The 23,877-nt window shown below is 50.9% G+C and overlaps 1 protein-coding gene across 2 annotated transcripts in view; it reads left to right on the top strand.

Moving 5' to 3' along the window:
* ARHGEF10 (Rho guanine nucleotide exchange factor 10) overlaps positions 1-23,092 on the top strand; it is an 80,386-nt gene extending 57,294 nt beyond the window's left edge. For both annotated transcript variants that reach the window (XM_080928353.1, XM_080928352.1), the window contains 9 exons: positions 122-222; positions 1,877-1,998; positions 2,703-2,789; positions 4,038-4,264; positions 4,773-4,930; positions 9,029-9,171; positions 13,998-14,172; positions 19,544-19,666; positions 21,257-23,092. In XM_080928353.1, the coding sequence (XP_080784479.1) occupies positions 122-222; positions 1,877-1,998; positions 2,703-2,789; positions 4,038-4,264; positions 4,773-4,930; positions 9,029-9,171; positions 13,998-14,172; positions 19,544-19,666; positions 21,257-21,768 (1,648 nt within the window). In that variant the 3' untranslated portion in view covers positions 21,769-23,092. The remainder of the gene's footprint in view (positions 1-121; positions 223-1,876; positions 1,999-2,702; positions 2,790-4,037; positions 4,265-4,772; positions 4,931-9,028; positions 9,172-13,997; positions 14,173-19,543; positions 19,667-21,256) is intronic.
* Positions 23,093-23,877: the final 785 nt, after the last annotated feature.

Genomic DNA, 23,877 nt, shown 5'->3' with positions numbered 1-23,877 from the left:
AACGGGAACGGTCTTTGTCAGATGTGTTTCCTGGCCTGGTGGTTCATTACATGGTACTGTGCAGACTAAGTGTACGCAGTACCGTGCAGTCTGTACAGGGAACGCTTCTCTTCTCCGGCAGGTCAGGGCGGCCCACTTTCTGCACTGCTGTGTTCAATACGTTTACCCCTGCCATCAAAGAGTCCTGGGTCAGCAGCCTGCAGATGGCCAAGCTGGCCCTTGGTAAGACGCGGGGTTTAAGCTGACTGGGCATGCTCCATTAAGAAAGGGATGCTTCAGGCTCGTCAGAGAGGTCACATGATCATGCATACACCTGAGAGGGTGAAACCAGGACAGAGAGAAAACTTCCCGTGACCCGGAAGCTTAGATTAGAGTGGAAAAGTTATGTTACAGGATCGTATTATCACTCAGTGCCTGCAGAACACACCAGGGGCTTCTATGGTGGTCTGACAGTCTTGTATATTGTGACTGTTGAGCACAGGGCTGTCCCTGAGGTCCTGGTCCAGAGCCAGAAACTCTGGTATTGGGAAGTCTTCAAGAAGGGGAGAGGACACAGCATCTCAGCCTCTGTGCCCACCCCCTCCTGGGACAGGCAGTGCAGTGTATCCTACCTTGTCACTCAGGACTCCCAGCTTGACACATCAGTCCTGTGTTTTTCCTTTGGCCAGATGTGGCTTTAGAACTGTTTACTGGTTCATTTTTTCTTTTAGCCTGTGTAGGTGGGTGGGTGGGTAGATGGATGGATGGAAGGATGGATGGATGGATGGATGGATGGATGGATGGATGGATGGATGGATGGGTGGATGGATGGGTGGGTGGATGGATGGGTGGATGGATGGATGGATGGATGGGTGGATGGATGGATGGAAGGATGGAGGTAGGTAGATGAGAAATGATAGGTAAGTTGGCAGATTGGTAGATAATGTATAATAAGGTAGATAGACAAAAGGTTGGTAAATAGATGATACATAGTAGGTAGATCGGGTGTTAGGTGATAGGAAATTAGGTTTAGCTGGATAGACCGAAGGATGATAGATTCAGGGGGGAAGATCAGCAGAGATCCTTCTCTGTAGAATTTCTATAGAATTTACACACACACACACACACACACACACACACACACACACACACACACACCTGTTACTCAGCTTGCACTGCAGTGCCATGTGTGCATATCCGTGGCCTGTGAGTGAATGCTGGTGTGCAGGTGTGGGTGTCTGTGCCTGTGATTGATTACCTGTATGTGGGCAGGTATGCACACCATTTGTGAAAGCCTCCCCTGAGTGCACATAGTCTGAAAACTCACCCGAGAATAAGACAGAAGTCAAGTCGGCTGTTGCAGGTCCCCCAGAAAGCAATGCTTAGAGAGAGGAAAAAGAGTCTTATTGTGAAAGGCAGCCCACCCCACCCCCCGCCTGACAGAGGATAGGGACATAGGGACATGGCTCTCTGTCCCCTCCTGGGTGATTCACTGGGTTGTGCCTCTACAAGCAAAGGGACAGCACCTTGTGAAATGACATAAGGGTAAGCTCTCTGCTGTGTTCACTCAGGGCTAAGGCGGCCACTTCTTTAGAAGCAAATTACATTTTCGGGTTTATGAGTGTTTTAATGGATCTGGGTGAACCCAGCCCATTTTGCTGATGCATTCAGTTCAGGAGCAGACAGGGAGCGTGAGGCCCCATGGTATGCTGGTAGGCTGCATAGAGAGGGGGGTCTCCTTCCCAACCCCCCACACACCTCGAGCTAGGGAGAGGAAGGCTTCCTGAGATAGAATCATCCCTGCTCACACGCTGTGGAGGGTTGGGTACAACTGCTGGGACATGACAGGCAATTTACCCCAGCAGCTCAGCTCTGCTGTCTCTGAATGTGCCCACAGAGGAGGAAAACCACATGGGATGGTTCTGTGTGGATGACGATGGCAACCTAGCCAAGAAGGAGACACACCCTCTCCTGGTGGGACACATGCCTGTGATGGTGGCCAAGCAGCCAGAGTTCAAGGTGAGGACCCCGGGCGGTGCCTGCTTTTGCAGAGGACTTACTTAGGGAACACCAGTGTTGGACCCTGTTACTACTCTTTAAGAGGAAATGCTTTTGGTAGTCTTAGAGATGATTGCCGGGAGCCCGCCAGTGAGGCTTAGCCACTGTCTGAGAGGCATGCTGCTGGCTAAGGTGATTGGAGGCCCCATTCCCACTGTGGTCCAACATCTCCCTCCTCTGTGATGACCCAGCTCGGTCGACAGTCCCTCTCTATAGAGGGTCAGGACTCTAATGCCTCTATCTGCTTGATATAGTAGATCTCCTTCTCCACTAAAGTGCCAAGCACCAGGGTCCTTCATTCCTGGCCCCTAATCCATTTCACGGGGACTATCCTGTCTCTGGCTCAAGAGAGCAAGCCTTTGGAAGCCTCCAAACTCTTGCCCCGTAAAACCACTCAGCTCATGTGCCAGGGAGGCCATCAGACGTACCATCGGCCTTCCTGCTCCTCACTGGGTACTTCTGGCTGATTTGGCACGCCCAGCTTTTGACCTGGTTGAGGGGGTGCTAAGACAGAACCACAAAAGACCTTGGGAATTCATGTCTGCAAAACCAACTTGTAAGACTTACACAGTTGACTGCTTGTATCCCGGGGCTGGAGCCCATGGTTCAGCCAAGCAAGGGTGGAAAACATTTTGAATCTGCAGCGTTGTATTATTCCATTGCAGATTGAATGCGCAGCTTATAACCCTGAACCTTACCTAAGCAATGAGAGTCAACCAGCCTCACCCTCCACGGCACGTGGCTTCCTGTGGGTAAGAACTTTCGCTTCTCACTAGAGCTGGCGGGTGGCTGAGGGGAGCTGAGCAGAGACTACCAGGTTAGGTCTCCAAACAGAGCACTCCTAGTGGGGTTTGAACTTGGAAACTAAACTGTTGGCCTCTGCCCTTTTTCATCTAAGATTTTCACAGAGGAATAAAGACCCAAGATGACAAATTCAAATGCTGCCATGGTGGCTTGGGCGTGTCACGTGCTCCAATGTCTCACCTCACTGGCTTTCCTCCCCTTCCAAGGCATTGCTGGCGTTTAACACCGGTGTCATGGCTGGGATGGATTTGTCCTATACCAGGTCCAGGCTCCTGGCAATACTCAGTCACACTAGTGTTTTCTAGCTCTTGAACACTAGAAGAATGTCTCTGGGCCTGGGTCCCTGGCCTCTGGCCCTTCCTACTTCCCCTCTCAGCACACATCGCTCAGAGCTGATATCCCCATCCAGGCAGAAGTGTTGCTAGTAGTGTTCCGAGCGGAGCAGCATGGCCAGCTCCTGTGTCAGTGTGCCTGCTCGGGGGCCAGCGAAGACACTGTTCTCCTGGGCAGTCGATTCCTTCTGCGCAGATTTGTAGCTGCTGCCACTCGATGCACACACAGACACATCCCTGCAGGCACACACTCACCCATGACCAGGGACCTGATGGCTGGCCCTCCTTCCAACAGGGTCCGAGGAGCTTGCTGGCTTGCAGCTTTGAATACTTGCGAGAGTGGGGAGGGGGAGGTTTGACAGCGTGCTCCAGGTTGGAGGGAGGAGCACACAGTGTGCTCCCTGACCGCACGCAGTGTGCCCCTGGAATGATTTCCTTTGGGCTGGGTTCTATTCATTTTTTGCCTCTTGAAAGGCTTGTCTTCTCACTAAGGACATGTGCCATGGCACCTCGACACCAGCTCATTTCACACGGGCACTAATTTGCCCCTGGCACATTATGAAATGATGGTGAGGTGAGGCTCTTGCAGTCGCGTACGGAACAGGTGTCCGGTGTTGGGTGTGTATACTTGCCATTTTAAAAATAAGGTTGTGTCCATGTTACTGAAAACTTTTAACATGTTAAAAAGAAAAACGGGCTCTTTTGGGAATCTTTCGCCCCGTTTGCTTTCTCTTGAGTGTGACTCACACATGGAAATCAGTACCTTCCTGTGTCATGTTTCTGCATATCCAAGATCAGAAGTTGTAGCAACTCTAGAAGCATGCCTGATGTCACACCCTTTCTCCCTCGCCTCCTCTGTCTTAGATTGGAAGCTGTAGCAGTCAAATGGGTCAGGTCGCCATTGTCTCCTTCCAAGGTGCCAACCCCAAAGTCATTGAGTGCTTCAATGTGGAGTCTCGCATCCTGTGTATGATATACATCCCTGCTGAGGAGACAAAGCCCCAAGAGCCCAGTGAAGCCAAGGAGCCAGAGGCCACAGCCTCGAGAGCACCCCATGTGCCCACCATCTGCCTGGGCACAGAAGAGGGAAGGTAGACAACACACTGTGTTAGTGATTGTCCTCGGTGCAAGACATGTCACCTCCCACGTTGGGGAGTGTGAGGCTATATAAGATGCAAGGGGGAGACTTCCTGTCATTGCACACTAAAGTGACCATGCCCCTGGTGATCAATCTGATAAGAAATCTGATAGTTTTTTTTTTAAGGGGGAAGCTCCCCTACTGCTTGCATCTAGTTTTTTGTTAATTCTTCTTAAAAACACGACACTTATTCCATTTTGGAATAAAGCAACAATATCTTATAATTATGCAGAACTTTTAACTCCATTTAATAGAAAAATTAAACTAACATTCTAAAATGTGTATGAAAAAAATGAATTATGACCCAAACTCCCTCTTTAATCTATAAGAATATAATCGTAATGCTTGTGGGTGTTTTTTAAAATGTGGCCAAGTGTGTGTTATCGTTGGGGGTTGCGGGGGGAGGGGGAGGAAGGAGGTGTACACGAAGGCCTGTTAATTCCGACTCTTTTTGTCTGCAGCATTTCCATTTACAAAAGCAGCCAGGGATGTAAGAAGGTGAGGCTTCAGCATTTCTACACGCCTGACAAGTCCACAGTCCTGAGCTTGGCCTGCTCCCCTCAAGGCCTGTATGCAGGCCTGGTCAACGGGTCTGTAGCCAGCTACACCAAGGCTTCAGGTAACTAGCCACACTCAGCCCTGACCCGTGGCTACGAGCCAGTCTCCCCTTGTCACTCCTGTCTCCAAAGACAAGCACTGATGGACACAGGGGAAGTTTTTCTAAAGCTGGTTTCCAGGGGCTTCTTCCTGTTCCACAGAGACTCAGATTAACCCAGACCAGCCCCGGGGCCTGTCTTAGTGTTTCACTGCTGTGAACAGACACCATGACCAAGGCAACTCTTATAAGGACAGCATTTAATTGGGGCTGGCTTACAGGCTCAGAGGTTCAGTCCATTATCATCAAGGCGGGAGCATGGCAGTGTCCAGGCAGGCATGGTGCAGAGGAGCTGAGAGTTCTACATTTTCATCTGAAGGCTGCTAGTGGAAGACTGACTTCCATGCAGCTAAGGTGAGGGTCTTAAAGCCCACGCCCACAGTGCCACACCTACTCCAACAAGGTGACACCTCCACATAGTGCCACTCCCTGGGCCAAGCAAATTCAAACCATGACAGGGCCCCCCACCCAGTGCTGTTGGGCCTGCTGAATTCTCCAACACTCTCCTGAGCTTTCCTCCATCCCTCAAGCCCACTTTTACATGGGGGTTGTGACAGCCACCCCAGGGATAGCTTCTCCATTGATGATCTTTCCATACAGCACAGAGGTGACTGGCTTCTCTGCCCTCACAGTCTCAAACACCGAGCCCGGTCCTTACCACCTCAGAAGCTCTCAGTTCCCATGTGTGCCCCTCAGCCCTCACCCCAATCCTCCTACAGCATGGCGGTACTTAGCCAGCCATCCTGATGGGCTCTGATAAGGATGGAAAGAGACCTGCCCAGGTCACATCTCTCCTCCAGAGCCCCCTCCTGCCTCCCTGGCTGTCTGGTCCCTTTGTGATTCTCCCAGCAGATGAGAGGGTAAAGCAGCCCCACACTGTTCTTTGGACTCTGGGAACCCGTCTTCTCGTACGCAGGTTACTGTTGCTCTCTCATTGGCTCTTGTCACAGGCTTCAGCTGCTGCCTCAAGGAAATGCTTTTCTAGGGACTGTCCTTGCTGCTGCACAGTGTGACAGGCATGCTCACGAGATGCCCAGGCTGACCTCAGAGCCTTGCACATCTGTCCCCTGAGCTCCCCAGGAAATGGTCTCAGGCCCTATGCATACACCTCCAAAGCCATCCTACTGACCCGCTGCGTGTCCTAAGGAGGGAGTCTCATTGCCACCACCTCCAAAATAGGTTGTGGGGTTTCCCGCCCCAGTGCTTTCTGAATATTTGTTAGTGGGCTTTCAAAATGGCTGGTGACTTCTTTGCCACTCTGTGGAGCACTGTCAAGAACAAACATTATATGGGGAGCCCTGGGCTTTTGTCCACTGTTGCTGGGCCTTGCTGTCTGACTCTGCGCCTTGTGTTCTCCAGGCCCCTCTTTGATTCCACAGTGCATGGGAATATTGTTTATTTGGAAGTTGGAAGGGAGGTAATTCCAGAAGGATGTAACAGGTCTTCGAAGCTGATTTCAAAGGGTGATGTCTAGTTTTCCATTACTATGAGTGTATGTGAGCTTTGAAATAGTTCGTGGTGTGGTTTGCCTAAGTTAGATTAAAAATATACTGTCAACACTTACATAGTGACTTAGAACATAATCCAATGTACTAAGTCTTGCTTCGTTATCTTGAATGTATTAGAGACTGAGCTGAGCCTTGCGCTTTCATGTAGAGCAAAAGCTTGGCCCCGGAGCCATGTCCCCGACCCTTTCTTCCACTCAAAAGCCACTAGTCCCCTTCCTGTTCCATCTGCTTTGGGTGGTACTTTGGTTTCACCCTAGTTTTTCATTGTTTCCCCTTCTTAGAGAAGGCACATGCACAGGGAGTTTTGTATAATCTTGTTGGTTTGGTTTGGTTTTGGTCTGACTTTCCAATTGCAATTACACTGGTCTAGGCTTCCCCTGTCCCTGGTGCCCTCTCTTTCAGGTCTCCAGTCAGTTATCCTTGATCCTTTCCCTTGGCCATCTGGCCTTCTTCATTCCTGTGTGCTACTCTCTTAAAGGACCAATCCCCATCTATGTACATTTTGACCAACCCAGCCCCATGCTGTGTTATACATGGCTCGAGGCATCTTTGCTCCCTGAGCATTGTGGGTAGGCCTGAGTAGTAGAGCATGAAGTGGGCGGGGCGTCCATATAGAGTCTGCTGTAGTTCTGTTCCTGGTGGCAAAGGATGTGATTGGTCAGAGACTGTGGCCTTCCCGGACAGAGTGGGCAGTCGCCTTGGACTGGGGCTGGGAAACCTGGGACTTGACTGGAAACTTTCAGGTTGTGAAGCCACGGGACTGTCAGTATTGTTAGCTTGTGTATGAAGTCTGACTATGGTGCAGGTGGCCTGCCTGGCAGCTCCGGCCTCGACACAAACCCAGGAAGAAGCTGTCCCGGGAGGCAGTCCTATTGGCCCAGATTCACACACTTGCAGGTTGCACGTGGCCCTCTCAGGGAGACAAGAACACAGTATCTAAGGAAAAAAGCTCTTGCTTAGCCAGAAAACAGAGGCCAATTGTTAGGAGTCTAGTCTTAACCAAAGCAAAATATCTAAAGTGGGCTATCCCATTTTGATCTTGGAGTTCCTGTTTCAAAGGAACCATACCGATGATCCGCAGCACCGCGTTCTTCTGGCCGCTTGTGGGCCGAGCTCTGTCTCTTCTGAGTTCTCACGGCCACGTTCACCCTCAGGAGCATGTTCTATCACAGGTACAGGCTGTGCGGTGAAGGGCTGTGAGTACCACATGTTTGTATGAATGTTAGGACAGGTGAGAGAAGGTATGTGTGTGTGTATGTTGTGTGTGCATGTGTGTGCATGCATTCATGCATGTGTGCTTGTGAATGTGCGCGTGTATGTGCATGCGTGCATGTGGCTGTGTGTATACTGGCATTTCTGTGTGCATGTATGCATGTATTTGTGTACACATGTATCTAACCATATGCAGACCCAGTGCACCTGCTACATGAAAGGTAGGCAAAACCATCCTGCGCCATTGTTCAGCCTCAGCAGAATTCCCATTGAGGGTGTTTTGTGACAGGAAGTACACCATGGAAGTCAGAGATCGCTCAGTTGCCCACTTCTAACAACCTCGCCCAGCCCAGCTCCCTTTGCTCAGAGGTGTTTTACTCAGAGGCTCAGGGGTCTGGTTCAACAGAAGAAGCTGAGACTTTGCTTCCTCTTCACTAAGAGAACACACACACACACACACACACACACACACACACACACACACACACACGGCAGGGAAGCCACACCGATACACCCATGATCTAATTACCATCAGACTCCTGGGGCTTAATGAATGGCTGGGGTGAAGACTGAAGAAGTAAATACAGAGAGCACGGCCCTGTCCGTTGCTTTAAAATTCACATGAGGTCTCGCTTTCCTTCTGTACAGTCACTGTGCTGTGGGTTGATTCTTGAGTCGTGGTAGAACTAACCCATCACTAAGGTCTGTCACTCTTTCAAACTAAGATACACTTTGGCTTCCTGGGGTCAGGGAAGGGAGGGAGGCATTTAAAGAGCAGAGCCTTTGGCTTAGTCCCGTTATTTTCCCCTCCGGTAAAGACATGATCTCCTTGAGATGCTGTTCACATCACTGTTTTGATGACATAAGCATCTGCCCAGTGACTTTGGATATAGTCCTTCTGACACAACCTAATCATTCCACGTATTACCACCGGGCCACGGTGGCATCTGTGGAACCATGTGACGGGTCCTGTGTCCTGGGCAGAGCTTTTTCCATACGCACTTCAGTCTTAGTTCCTGAAATAAGTTCTGAGGCTTCTGACCGTACTGCCCCCATCTTACAGACCAAGAAACCATAGAGCACGGGATGTGTCTAGAGACATGACAGGTAATAGCACACTGCTGGGACCCATAGGAAGCTATCCCTTTCTGCCTGCTGTTGTCTGTGTCTTCCACGTACCACAGGGCCGGTTCCAGGGCCCAGGACAGCCCTTGTCAAACGCAAGCTTTGTATTCACAGTTGGTAACTTGAGTTGTGCTTTGCAGTGACGTGTGGCCCTGTTTCTCTGTCCCCATTCACAGCTGCCTGAACTCAAGGGAAACTAAAATTGTTTTCTTTTAAGATGGATCCTGGAACTCGGAACCCCAGCAAGTGATCAAGTTGGGTGTCCTGCCAGTCAGAAGCCTTCTCCTGGTGGAGGGCGCGCTGTGGGCAGCCTCAGGAGGGCAGGTGTTCATGGCCAGCGTGGAGACTCACACTATAGAGGTGAGTGCTATCAAGCATACCCTACTCCTGCCTGCTGTAGACAGGATGCTTCCCAGGAGCAGCAAGGATCGGCAGGCATGGGTGGTGCATTCTGGATGTGAAACCAAGACACTTTCCGGCTTTGCAAACTACATCTTCCTAACTACGTCTCTGGGGCAAAGTCGCAACAGGATGTTTCCACCTGGACAAAGGTGCAGATGGCACTGACTTTTCTGGGTAGCCGCAAGTTCAAAACTTCCTCCCTGGGACAGCGATGAGATAGCTTCACTCACTCCCGGGCTGAGCCTCAGCAGAAGATCCTACCGCCTCAGCCTGAATGCTGGGCCACACCAGTGTCTGTTACTGATTCATGTACGAGGTGGCTTCTCTGTGTTTCCAAGGCCCAGCCTGCCAGCTAGTCAGTCACAGGAGAGGCAGAAGGAAACCTGGACAAGCATTTTCTCCAGTAGTTTCCTGGTAACTTCAGTTACTTTCACATCCTCCTGTGAGTCACTGTTGTTGTAAGAACTTGGCCTTCGAGCTCAGAGCACGCCCTACCAAGTCACAGGTACCATGGCAACTTGGTTGCAACCCTTGCCAGTACCAGTGACATCGTCTTGGAAATCATGTTCCTAGAAAGTTCTAAAACCTTCATAGACATGCTCCACAGGGCAGATGTGACAGTAGCAGTTGCCACCTTGCTGTTTCTATGTCTAAAATAGCACAGCTGCGTGTCACAGGATGCTCTTCTGGGCCTCTAAGTTTGGGGCTACTTTGTCGGTGAAGGGAAATGCCCACATCCAGCACAAACATTTTTTTTAAAAAATCAGGATGAAATCTTGCTAAAAGAGACAAACAAGAGTCAGAGTAATGTTTTGTTAGTGTCATTTTCATTCTGAGACATAATAACACTATCTTAAGATGTTTTTCCCTAAATGGCAACATTATACCATCACCCTCATCATCAGTGTTACCAGTATTACTATAAGAAACTAAAACCAAAGGTGCTAGGGGGTGCTCTCTGCAGACTCCCCGCGGAAGGCCACCGAGAGAAGGTAGTGTTCCCTGTCTGCTTTCTTATGCCTCATGCTCTAGAGAGGCTCAGAGCTGGAGATTTCCAAGGCTCAAAGAGTAGAGCATCCAGACCCATGAACCAGTCCCTCTGAGCAACTTTTAGTCCCAAAATAACTCGACATTTACAGAGAAGCAAAACCCGCTCTTCTGGGAAAATGAGATCCGTGCTGTTCCTGTTTTGTGGGCAGCCACAGCTGAGATGTGGGTGCAGCCCAGGATCTCAACCTGTGTTCACCCAGCTGGGGTGAGGCGTGGGGGGGTGGTTCTGCTGCTGGAGGGAGCTGCCTTTCTCACAGACTGTGAGCCTCTGGTTAAGCCCGGGTCCTGCAGGGTGGAGCGCACCAGGACCCCTTGGGGAGAAGGCTCTGAGGGCGAGGCATCATCACAGCTGCTCGGGGCTGAATGAGAAGGCTCGTAGGCCAGCGTGTCCTGGGTTTGGGGTCTAACCTGGCAGCCAGGACAGAACGCCTCCCACACGATACGTCTGCCTCCTGCCAGCACGAGGGCAGTTCCTGTGCTGATGGTCTCGTGGGGAGGAACCGTATTCTCCACGTTATTTCTTTGTGTGTGTGTGTGTGTGTGTGTGTGTGTGTGTGTGTGTGTGTAAAAGTCTAGTTTCAAAAAGCTAATACAGGTCTGAAGCCATCTGCGTTCATGAACAGGCTGATATTTCTGGGGTCTAGCAGACGCTAACTGAGTTCCCAGCTGTTCTGTCCTAGAGCCACAAGCACAGTGACGTCTTCATTCCTGGAGCCACTTAACTCCAAAGACGGCTTTCCTCACTCTTGAGTCTCCACCATATGTGGTGCTGTTTTTTTATCAAACTCGGATGGATAGAAGTAAAGAGGGATAAAGGGACAGACAGGATGATCAGCCAGAACAGTAACGCAGCAACACCACAGTGGCCTTCAGCTACCCTCTTCCTTGTGACAATTAACCCAGCAGCACAGACCAGGGCTCCGCACATTCATCCTGGTGTCCGTGTCACCTCTAAGACACGCCCAAGATCACAGAACTGATCCAGTGTCACGTGGTCTTTGATCCAGCGTTCGGCAGCACGGTTCTGTACTTGCCAAGGGACAGGTACCATAGAGCAGACGCTGGCAGTGTATCCAGCCATGGGACAGTGTCAAGTGCTCTGGTGACTCCCTTCTTCCCAGTCGTCAGCAGGCAAGGTCAGAACTGGCTTTGTAATGTTCGAGTGCTGTGTCGGCCACTAGTCTGTGTATACGGAAACCAAACCATAGGACCTCATCACCCCCATCAAGATAAGCGGAGCTCATGAGGAAGACACGGGAAGGGGTACCACAGAGTCACGTGGGTGAGGGATGAGAGGGCTTAGTGGGTCTGACAGGGCCAGGAAGGCCTTTGTGTTAAGGTTCCAGGGGAAGAGGCCTGGGCTGCCTTTCAGCTTCCTGATCCGCAGGCAGAGATGGGAACAGCCAAGTCTGCTGGGGCTAGCCCCTTAGTCCTTAAGCCCCAGTGCAGACTTGGCATTTCCCTTCTGAAGATCGCACTTGCCATGTGACATGGAGCACCCGGGACCTTAGCTACGGGCCATGTGTTATGAGATGTGTTTCCTCAGAAGATGATACTGCCAACCCTCCCAAGTGCTGCAGACTGGAAGTCAAATAGAGTAGGTTTCTGGGAATTGGAGACCCTAGAGTTGCAGCTGGCTGGGGAAAAGGCTGGGTAGGCCTGTGACGTGCAGAGGAAAGAGGAGCTTGTGGTTAATCCTCCAGTGGAGCCTCCTCACAAGCTGTGGTTTCTTGTTCTGCCTTTTCAAGCCTCCTTCGAAGTCCCGTGGCTCGGCTTCCACAGGTTCCTGGGGCAGTTACTGTTCTGCCTTGACAGTACTGATCAAGATTTGTGTCCCCAGATGCACAGAGGGTCATCTATCCCTGCAGACAGTTCTGCGCCCAACATGAACACAGGGCAGTGGGTGGGAAGGGAAGCCCCTGCAGCACTTACAGAAACAAGGTATTACAAGATAGAATGTCCTGCCTTGACCTCCACCTGAGACTTGGCAGAATACCTGCCCTGAGGAAATCGGTGCTAATTTTCAGAGACCGGTGAAGCTGGGCAGGTATGAGCTTAGCTGCCCCATGAGAACAGTACACAGAGCAATCTGACCCTCCCTGACCCCATGTCGCTTGCTTAGGCTAGGCATGTGAGTCACAGCCACTTCTTTCTCCAGTCCCAGGGCACCCCAGCTGTCTCAAACGTAGAGCAGTTGCAGGGTCCTGGGCTGGTGACATTTATTCTTTGTGTCTGGATTACAAGCTCCCCGTGGAAGGTTCTTGCTCCTTTGTGATCTGAGTTAAATCACAGTGATCTGGGGTGTGTGTGTGTGTGTGTGTGTGTGTGTGTGTGTGTGTGTGTGTGGTATGGCCAGAGTTATGCAGGAAGCAGAGGGATCTGCTGATTCAGGCTTCTTCCTCCCCTGATGCCTGACTGCGAAGGGGTGGGGGGGAGCATCTCAGAACCCTGAAGACCATTCGGGCACTGAGACTCATGGGCACCAGCCTTCTTCAGCATCCCAGGAGTGTCCCTGTATCCAGCCTGAGCTCCAGAATGAAGCAGACAACCCCACCCCACCCCCATGGGGATTGCAGCAGGAACAACTGTCACCAGGGCTGTCCGGTGAACATCAGACAGACTGCTCAGCATGGACCCACAGAGAGGAGTCTAGGGGCTAGGCCAGTGCTAGTGTCTCAGGGCACATAGAGGAAGCTGTGTGTTGGCATAGCAACGGTGTAAGTGAACACACACAGAGACCTCAGGCCTGCCTCCTCGGCTGCCCACGGAGAGTTGAGTGTTATTACCTGAGATGCTGGGGTTGGGCTGAGTGGCTGTCAGGTTGGAAGGAGGAGGTGATTTTGCTAAGGTATAGTCTTGAATACAGAATCCCTGAAGAATCCGGAACAACACTAGCAGATCAAAAATAAGATAAATGGAACTCAGCAAGGTCAGAGGTTACAAGATCAATAGCCAAAAAAAAAAAAAAAAAATCAATCTAGTTTGTGTGTGCCAGCATCCAGCAGTCTGAAGAAATAGGCCAAGGAGATGAGGTCCAGAGACCTTCCCAAACAGCGTCTACCCTGGGATCTTCCATTGAAAGGAGATACAGCTCTCCTGGGAGCGTCTGTGTGGGTGTGGGGTACCGTGACCTCAGCAAGCCTGTTGTCTGTGATTGATGGGTCATGTGCTCTGCCCCCCTGTTCTCTTAGGACACAGCACTGTCTGTCCCCTCCTCCTGGGGCATTTTAAGTTGTTCAGATTCAGAGAGCCAAGATTGATACTGATTGTGAATTACTTGACTTTTTGGGGGTGCTGCTGCACTGTACCTTGACTTAGCTTTGGCGTCTACACCCCCTCTGTTCTCAAGATGGCTATACTGCTGGGGTTTGCCAAGTGCCTGGTGCTGCTCAGTGGGCTGCGTCTCCTTGGTTGTAAGCCAGCAGCCATTCCCTCCGCAGCCCCCTTTCACGGTGCATTGAAGTTGTTCTCTCAGCATGTAAAGGCACCATAATAACAGGAAAGTAGCTCTGTGAATGACTGGCTACTTGGGGAAGTCTCGATAGCACTGTGCCCACAGCTGCTGTTCTGTGACTGTGGACAGGAGGTCGGTGCTGATCTCCAGCTGAACCCCACGATCCTCAGGTGTGACTCCGCCAAGTCCCGCTGTGTGGCATCTTTGCCTACAGCACTGTTGTAGACTCTGACTGTACCCCTTGATCTCCTGTGTGACCTTATTTCCTCTACTCCCCAAGAATCAGATGGAGGCCCACCAAGATGAAGGGATGGTCATCTCCCACATGGTTGTGGCTGGTGTTGGCATTTGGATTGCCTTCACCACGGGATCCACCCTTCGCCTCTTCCACACAGAGACCTTGAAGCACCTGCAGGACGTCAACATCGATGCCCCTGTGCATAGCATGTTACCAGGTACATCCCCGGGAAGGAAGGGCTACGATGTCACTGTCCCTCCTGCAGCTTGCAGTTAGACTCCTCAGAAGGAAGGGCGAGGGGACAGCCCGGATGTTCAAGGAACAGCAGCCTGGGTGTTCACTTGTGCCCCCTGTATGCCCAGCCACTCTGTGCAGTACCTGACATGGCTTAGCGTGTGAGCCATGTATATGAACGTGTAGCCTGTATAGATTGCTGTGCATCCTGTCTGTGAATATAATGAAGGCTGCATTCATGGCCACAGTGGACCACATGGGGATGCCAGAGGCAAGACCGGGTAAAACGGATCATCCTGAATGTTCCTGTGGCCAATAGGAATCGCTGAAAACCTTGAACAGGGAGAGGGGAGGGGCTATGCCAGGGTGGATTTGGGGAGGATGATCTCCTAGAGAGAGGCGAGACTGGGTCTTCCCTGCCTTTTGTCCGTGGGGACATAGAGCACAGGAATGGGCGGAGTTAGAAAATAAGCAACGGTGTGCTGTGCTGGCTGGCGTTCACATGAGGGTGGTAGGCAAGCCAGTCCATGACACCTGGGAAAAGCGTCATAATAACCTAGGGGTCATGATGCAGACAGGGTGGCGTGGAAAAGGGACAGGAGTTAGACTGTTCTCTGACTGGACTGACTCAGTGGCCTCCGGGTAAAGCAGCTGTGGTTACCATGGTTCCTGGAATCCTGAGAACCAACCGCAGGAATGTGTCTGGGCCACAGTCCTGAGGCTGAGGGCAGTCCTAGGGGCGGGGGGGGGGTTTGCCGGGGGGGTGTCTTGTGTTCACCCCCTGCATTTTCTGTCAGAGACCGGGGAAAGGAGGCATTGGCTAGTGAGTGCAGTGCGTGTGTTGAGTTTTTATGTATTTGATAAAGTGAAACCAAACAGCAAGATCAAGGAGGTGAACAAGGAGGTGGCTCTGGGACTCTCTGTCTTGCTGACCCTCCATCATCTGGTGTTTCCCACGACCTCCATGTCCACCCAATTTTAAAATCGGCCTGTGTGATGCTCTCCTCTTTCCAGCTTCCAAGCAGATCCACTGGCAATCCTTGCTGCAGACTCAGGCCAGCAGGGTGCGTGCGAGCGTGCAAGGGCACACTTAACCACTTTCTCTCCCCTGCGTCACTGACCAGTCCTCCCTCCTGGGCAGGCAGCCGGTGCTGGTTGGGAAACACTGACTACCCAGCCTGGGTGTGCAGTGTTCTGTCTGCAGCTGGGGCACACAACAGGACACATTTGTGTTTCTTTTCCTTCACCCTGTAGCCAGGGCTGCCCCCTCTTCAGCCTCTGCTTTGTTTCTACTTGGCCAAACATCGACTTGTCCCAACCTTCCCTACAAAGCTTGGCCCTCAGCACCACCAGATTCATGGGATTGTGAGGTATGGGCCATTTTCCAGAGGGTCCGCCAGAGTCTCCTGAAAGCATTATGCTTTGAATATAACACTGCCCCCTTGACAGCCCATGGGTTTAAGGTAAGGACAGTTGGACCGTGAGGGCTCTGGCCTAATCCAACGATGGATTCATACTTTGATGGTATTGAGGGGTAGTGGAAACTAGGAAATGGGGTGTTGCTGTAGGAATGCCTTGGACAGATGCCCCCCACTCTCCCACACACCTCCTAACCTCCCACAGCTATCATGAGATGAACAGCTTTCCTCCACACGCCTTTGCATCATATCTTTGGCTTGTCACAGGCTCAGAAGCCACAGAGTTACTGACAGCACGGCCCAGAGTAAATTTTCCTTTTAAGCTGCTAATGTCAGATATTTGATCACACCGTGGACAACGGACCACTGCAAGTCATGTAGGACACAGCCTCGGGGACCCTCTGTCACGTGCAGCTCATTGCTCTTCTTATTGGTGTGTGGGTGGGGCAGACAAGCATGTCAGATTGGGGACTGGGGAGCCTGGGGCTGACAGCTCTGCAGCATCGTGTGCTGGGTGTTAAGTGGCTTCCACTCCATCTTTGAGAGGCCTTGTCAGGCTCCTGCCCTCCAGTGTTCCTCCATGTGGAGCTGTCTCCAGCCTGGTCACTGGGGAAGGCTAACTCAGCTGAGCTCTGCCAGGGAAAGAACTGCGTTCCATGTCCCATGTCCCACAGTGTCTGCCAACATCCCAGAACGTGCACATGCTGGTTTAGATAGAGCAGGGCACCGTTTCAGAGCAGTGTGAACGGCCGCACCACAGCCTGGGTGTCTGAGCCACTGATGTACTGCAGGAGGTACACATGCAGGCGTGGAAGCAGCACAGGCAAGTGTCCTTTCATGTCTTTGTAAAAGCCCAACTAGATCCTGCAGATAGAGACACACAGAGCCAAAAAGAACAAACTTTCAAGGAAAAAAAATGATGTTGTAGTTGTCAGAACTTGATCAGAGCGCTCCCCTCTGAGAGGTCCTGAGACCACCCCGAGGAACATCTGAATGGTTCCCGGAAGGTCGCCTTCCCCTTCCCTGTGGAATTCAGTTCTGAGGCCTTGGAGCACAATCTCCTAGTGTAAGCCACGCTGAGGACTCAGGGACTCAGAGAACAGAGGACCAGGTGTCGCTGCAGCGTGGGAAGGCCTTAGGCAGCCCGGGTGTCACCCATAGGTGTTTCCTGTCCTGTCCTCAGTACTCAGAGTAGGCAGAGTGGGGTGACAAAGGTGCCGGGGCACACTTACCCTCCTGCGTCCCATTGGAACGGATACAGCCTCCAGAAGTGACGTAGCCATGTGAAAGGGCCAATCAGTGTGAGTCTCCAGGTGCCAAGGACATAGTCATAGTGGGCTGTGAGCTAACCTGCACCCGGGTCATGTGTGAATGGGGAACTCCATGCAGGCACACCACACACAGAGCTGGCACTGGGTGTCATCTCTCCTGACAGCTCGGGTGACCGGGACAGCAGGCGAGGGGAACATTTGAAAACAGCAAATGGTCAGTTCCTGAAACAGGTTTTTATTTAGTTCCTAGATAAAAAATAGGAAATAGCAGCATCCGGGGCTGACTTGCTTTCTTCCTTTTTGTTATCATTATCATTATTATTATTAATTAAGACCATTTCTTTTCATAATGACATGGAGTTAGTGTTTTGGGCTCATGCGAGGCCCTGCTGCCTCACACCTAGGCACCTTTATCTCCGAATCCATGGAGGGTTTCTGCCTCCCAGCTTCCTGTCCTTCCTCTCTGTGTCTCATCCCACGCTAAGACACCATGCCACTCAGTTCACGCTCCTTGGAGAAACACACTTCTGACAGAAGGGATGGCTTTGAAAAGGCAATGGAACACTTCCCAGATTAAGCATAGTAATACTTAAGCTAATGTAGGTGTGAAAGTGAAATTCCTATGAAAAAAATACACACACACTATTTGCATGTGGGAGAATACACACACATACTGTTTACATGTGGGAGAATACACACACACTGTTTACATATGGGAGAGTATATACACACACACACTGTTTACATATGGGAGAGTGTATACACACACACACTGTTTACATGTGGGAGAATCAAACAGAGAAAGAAGGGTACAAGTTGTATTTCTAGATGAATGAAAATATCTAGTGACTTTCATCCGTCATGCCTTGATGGTAAATCATTTTTAGAAGCCACCAAATGAGATGACATTACACATGAGAAGCCCTATTTGCCTGCTAATTGTCTTTGAAATGAAATCATTTACAGTAAAACTATTTCACAGGCATCTTTGAAAGCCCAGATTATCACTCTAAAAATTATGAATTCAAAAATTCCACTTTGTAGAAAAAAAAAAAGTCTGTTTCCCAATGCAAAGCTTTTTAGGAGTCAGAGGAGAGCAACCAGGGCGGGCAGTCACTTGTGGCGCTTCACCTGCAGTTGATTGGAAGCCTGGTCCATGGGCGTGGCTTTGCCTGCACTTGATTGACAGCTTAGGTCCATGGGCGTGGCTGGTCCTCAGGCACCCTCTCAAAGGAAAGCTGAGACCTTGGAGTACAGATGTATCCTGAGGTTTCCATATCTGTGTGTTTTAAAAAGGAAGTTCCCTCAGACTCACTGGAACTTTCCATTCTCCCATCTGTTTTCCTGTCTTAACCCGGAGCGACAGGTGGAGGAAGTGGCTCCTGTCTGTTGGGTGGACCCACACAGCAGTCAGTAATAATGGTGATGGTGAGACTCAGCCCTGGAACTCCTCAGCATTCCCCAACAGCCCTTGAAAGCCAAAGCAACTTCTCAAGTACCAGGCCACTGTGAGGTCAGTGGCGATGCATCCCTAAGGTCCAGGCCATTACAGATAGACAGACAACCAGAATCGCAGAGATTAAATACCGTTAGCTTCTGAGAAATTGTACAGATCAGTCTTCGGAAGTAAAAGAAAAATAATAATAATAATGCCGTTTATTTTTAAAACATCTGTTTTGAAGTCTAAGCATTTCATAAAAGTGGCCTCTGAAGACACACAGTCCACTTTGGCCCCAGTGTTTGCTTGTCCTTAGCGTGAACTTTGTGTCAGAGGCAGATATAGCAAAAATAACCTTTGTTCTACAGAAAACAAGAGTCAAAGGGCGCTCCATGGACAAACTCCGTGCCTCCCTCGGTGCCGGTCGGCTTTGGGCCCAACGCCAGGGCCAATCTTAAGACTCTTTCAGCTCAGTGTCACTTTCCATGGACGCTGAGTCTTTTACAGGCTCCCTGACACTCGGAAACCTGAGAGACAGAAGATACCCCCACACACCAGGCAGTGACACCCACTCCTCCCCACTCCCCCCACCGGCCCAGCCGCTTTCCTGGCCACAGAGTGGGGCTTCCAGAACAGCCCAGGCATCCCAGAGACTTCTCAGACTCCATGGTGCCCACACCATCACCAGGCCCATGATTGCGGGGTTCACTTAAACTGAAAGTCTGGAAGTGCACTGTGTTGCCTCTGTGTGTGTGTGTGTGTGTGTGTGTGTGTGTGTCTGTCTGTCTGTCTGTCTGTGTATGTGAGGTGTAAGATACACACACACACACACACACACACACACAGAGGTGGGAGGGGGAGGGGAGCTGGGCAGGGGTGTGGAAGCAGACGATTTCAGTAGCTCTGGGTTGTTTCACCCCAGCAAGGCTGGTCTGAAACAGACTGGAGCCCTGCCTGTGTGCTCGCTGCTGCCCGGTTGAGCTGCACTGACGGCATCCGTCAGGACCATGTCTCTCTCTTCTGGTGGAGGAAGGCCCAGGGCATAGCCATGGGCATCCTAACAGCCCATCCCGCCACAAGGCTTAAGAGACTTGGGTGACGGCCCTTGTGCCCTTGATGTCTGGAACGTCTCCCAGCATCACACCTGCTCCCTGCTGCCCACACACCACTGCCACCTGAGCAAGGGGCAAGACACTGGACACCTCTCTCTCCTTCTCTCTCCTCCAGGGCATCAGCGTCTGTCTGTGACCAGCCTGCTCGTCTGCCATGGCTTGCTCATGGTTGGTACCAGCCTGGGTGTTGTGGTGGCCCTGCCAGTCCCTCGGCTTCAGGGCATCCCCAAAGTGACAGGTAAGTGGACACGGGGGCTCCTGCCTCTCTTCAGGGCGGCTCAGCATCTCGCTGTCCTGTCATCTTTAGAGAACTGTAGGACACTTAGTAGAGATGCTTGGCTTGCTCCGTTTGCTTGTTCTCTTTATACCTCTGCTTTTCTCGTTACCATTGGTAGTCCTGGGAGAACTGGTCCCAAACACTTTACTACCCCAGCTTCCATTAGAACGTAGGGTTTGCTCAGTGGAGATGGAACTCTTCTTCCTGGGTGTAGAGGACGAGGCTGGGCATGCACTCCCCCCCGCCACCCAGTTTGATTCTTGGCTATCCCTGTTCACGCTGGGCAGCAGGTTTGGAAAACAGCTCACCATCATGCACCTTGGGGTTTCTACTTCAGGCAAGCCCCGGCCAGGAGCAAAGCATGATGGGAAGATGTCAGTAGCACGGAAGCAGCAGCTTGAATGTTCAAATGAGAGGTGGGGAGACGTTAGCTGAAGAGGGGAGCTGAGAGCCGCTGCAGCTCCCCTCCCTTCCTCCCTCACCCCTACTTTCATTTCCAGTGCTGAGGGGTAACTCCGGGGCCTTGGCATTCACACCTAAATCACACCTGGTACCCAGCTCCACTTTAAAATCTCAGTTTTGTTAGGAGGTAACGTTTTAATCTCGGAGTGTTTTCCGGTCCAGTTGTAAAACTGGTGTGGCTTACCACCACATGGTCCAGCAGAGAAACTAGGGCACCGTTTGTACATCCAACACCCCAGCCAGCCTTCACCATGTGCTTCTCCCTCCTCCGATCCTTCCTTCAGCCTATTCTCCAAGTTGAACCTCACATGAATGTGGACCCCCAAAACATGGTGGAGGTCAGTGACATAGGGAGGCCAGCAGGTGTCTCTGACAGTCGGGGTCACACCACAGGGAGACAAGTTCTGATTTAACTATGGAATTGTGAGTGGAGGGTGTTTGTTTGGTTTTTGTTTTGTTATTTTCACGCACCAGAAACTTTCACAACGGAAATTACCAAGAGCTCCTGTTAGTGTAGACGTTGAATTCCAAGCACTGGACTTCAGCGTTTGACTTCTTAAGACTTAAGACTAGGGGACTTCTTAAGACTCATTGCACAGAGCAAGTGAGAAAGGATTTCATATCCACAGCTAAAATCTAATGTTATTTCAGGGCTTTGGGTATAAAAAAATGTGATCTAAATTTTGGAGAATCATTTTTATGTATGTATATATTCTCTTACTCTGTGTGCGTGTGTGCCTGTGTGTGTGTGTGAGCCACAGGAGTGCAGTGTGCACAGAGTCCAGGTGAGAGTATAAGATTCCCTGGGTTTGTAGATTCAGGCAGTGGTGAGCTGCCCAGTGTGGGCGTTGGGACCTGCAGCCCTGTCCTCTTGGAGGACACTAAGCTTTCTTATCACAGAGCCATCAGTTTAAGGTTTGGGTGACTAAGTCCACAGGGATGTGATCTAGGGTGCTTCTGCTTTAACTGCCCTGTGTTAGTGCCTCTTTCCAAGGTTCTGTATGGGCAGGTACTGCAGGTTAGATCCTGCACTTTGATGCCCTGTGCAGCCTGCTTGCTCTTAAAGACCTTTGTTGAATTGTCCCTCAGGGCGAGGCATGGTCTCCTACCATGCGCATAATGGACCGGTTAAGTTCATTGTCTCGGCCACCACGGTTCAGAACAAGGACAGAGCCAGGGACAGTCCACGTTCTGGTTCTGAGCTTCAGGATGAAGACCCCAAGGACTTGCTCTGCAGTGAGGAGAGCACTTCCTGCCTGGGCCGGACTGACAGCAGTACAGCCGTTTGGTTGGGGGACCCACAAGGGTTGACAGCTCAGAAGAATGACCTATCTTCATCCTCCTGCTCACTGAACCTGTCCCACGGCTCCAGCTCCCTAGAGCACAGGTCTGTGGACAGCAGCCTGTGTGACCTCCTGAGGGACCCCAGTGCCTCTCCACGGAGCAGGGCACAGAGCTCGAGGAGAGCCAAAGCCACTTCAGCGCTGGTGGTGTGTGGGGGCCAAGGCCACCGGCGGGTGCACAGGAAGGCCAGGCAGCCTTCTCAGGAGGACCTGGTCTCTTCAGTGATGGTGTGGCAGATCCCACTGCTGAGCATGTAGGTCAGAGGCTGCTGCCTGGTGTCGGGTAGCAAGCAAGGACAACTTTCAGCCAGATGCAGGCTGCATCCATTCCACTGGGACCAACTGGAATCGGAGTTTGGAAAAGAGATGTGCAGTGGTCACATGGTTTTTCTGCCTTATGTGCCAGCGAAGCAGAGGTGCATTCTGGCTTTGGGGTCACTGAGCAGCGTTCCAGGATAATGCTACCGTCTGCCCCATTATTCTCCTGAGACACAAAGCAAGCTGGCTGCACCAGTTCCAGTCACATCTCAGAGAACCGACAGGGAAATGTGGCATCACGTAGCACAGGGGGTCATTAACATTTCTTAAAATCATTCTATCAGACTCACTACTGTTATTTATATTCTCTTTATTTTTTTTTAAAGTCCAGAATACAGATTGTAACAATTTAGAAAGCCAGGTAACACACCTCAGTCCAGTCCAGTCAGCTTGTGTTTTTTAGGGGGGAAGAGGGGAGTGACCAGAACTTTCCAAAGCAGACTGTTTGTGTACTGTGCCCTTTAACAAGTATTCTTTTTATATTGAGGTTTTTTCCTATTAAAAACTGACAGTTAACATTTTAGTCAATGTACTATCTAGCATTTCACACATAATCGTTACTTTAAGCCAGAGTGTTCTGAACTCCAGCTTCCACAGCTCCGTCACACTAAATAACATGAATATCTGTGTGGGACCCGTGCTGGCCCAGTCATGCAGGGATGGCGCTGGACGTGTCTCGGGTCCTCTGTGCACCTGCTGGGAGGGAGCCATCATTGCTGGGCACTCATCCTGAATGGTTCATGGTGCTAACCAGTCAGCCACTGCCCCCACCTCCTGCCATCCCAGGGTCACCCCCTCCCCAGAGAATGCACAGGTCATGTGGGACACTTGAGAAGCAGCTGCGGATGTCAGGGGGCATGAGTAACCTGTGGATTCCCTTTGCTCCGTATATATGCATCAGAGTTTCACTTACTGGGTGGGATATATATATATATATATATATATGTGTGTGTGTGTGTGTGTGTGTGTGTGTGTGTGTTTGTTGTTTTAGCTTAATGCAGATATTCACCAGGAATAACTTCTCAGCACTTTACAAAGGACTAAAACGCTAACTTTTAACTTAGCCCAGTATTTTCTAAATTGCACATATACCCAAGCTTCCCTAAACTGTTAGCTGCTATCTTATTTGATAAAATAAAAGACTTCCTGTTTTAGACTACAGTATCACAAGCCGCCTTTTTCCCCTATCAAAAACGAAAGGGTGATTACACCGAGGACGGGAGGAAGCAGCTCTCCTTTGCTGCCCAGCTACAGAGACTCACAGAAGGGCTGGGACCCTCCGAGGTCTCCTGGGCTTGCCTGTTCTCATGATGTATAACAATGCCAGGTTTGCCCGGCTTGCTGATACCTTTCAAGGCCAAGGTGAACTCCTCAAGGACAGACAGAAGAGATGCACAAAGCAAGCTCGTGATCCCGGAAGGCAGGTGCCGCTTAGCAAGCTCCGCCACAGCAGTGGCCTTGGAGGAGCAGGCTGGGTGGTGAGCGTCCAGCAGAGCCGAGGCGGGAGCTCCAAGGGCAGTAAGCCCTGCTATGGCCTTTGTCTGCTGAGCCCTGGATTTGAGAGACACGGGTGTGTTAGTGCCCACCGAAGAAAGCAACATACTAAAGCCAGTGCACTTAATGAGCAGCTGGCCCCCAAACCCTTTATATGTCAGTCATGAAGTTAAGTTCTCACAGGCCAGGGAATGGAATATGGAACCCATCCCGTCAGCACCTTCCTCCAGGACCTGCAGCCTCAGCTTAATACTTAAGCCCCAAGTCTGAGAGATGCATGTCAGGTGTGGGTTTCATGCACATGGAGTCTCCTCAGAGCAGCATCCAAATGTCCCTGTTCAAACTCAGAATAGAACTTATCCCTCAAAGCTAGCTTCTTTCTGTCTTCCTAGATAGGAGAGGAAATATGAAACCTGTTTCCTCTTGAGAAGGCTGCAGCACCATCACGAGGCACCACACCCTGCATCCCACCTTCCGGGACCCCCTTTAGATACAAAGGATGTGTAAAACTTGTAAGGTTTGAACAAAATTTGAGATGTAAACCCCCAGCCTAAC

This window comes from Micromys minutus (genome assembly GCF_963924665.1).
Source record: "Micromys minutus genome assembly, chromosome: 14".
Taxonomy (NCBI): Eukaryota; Metazoa; Chordata; class Mammalia; order Rodentia; family Muridae; genus Micromys; species Micromys minutus.
The sequence above is the reverse complement of the archived record's forward strand: the minus strand, read 5'-3'. Positions and strand labels throughout refer to the sequence as shown.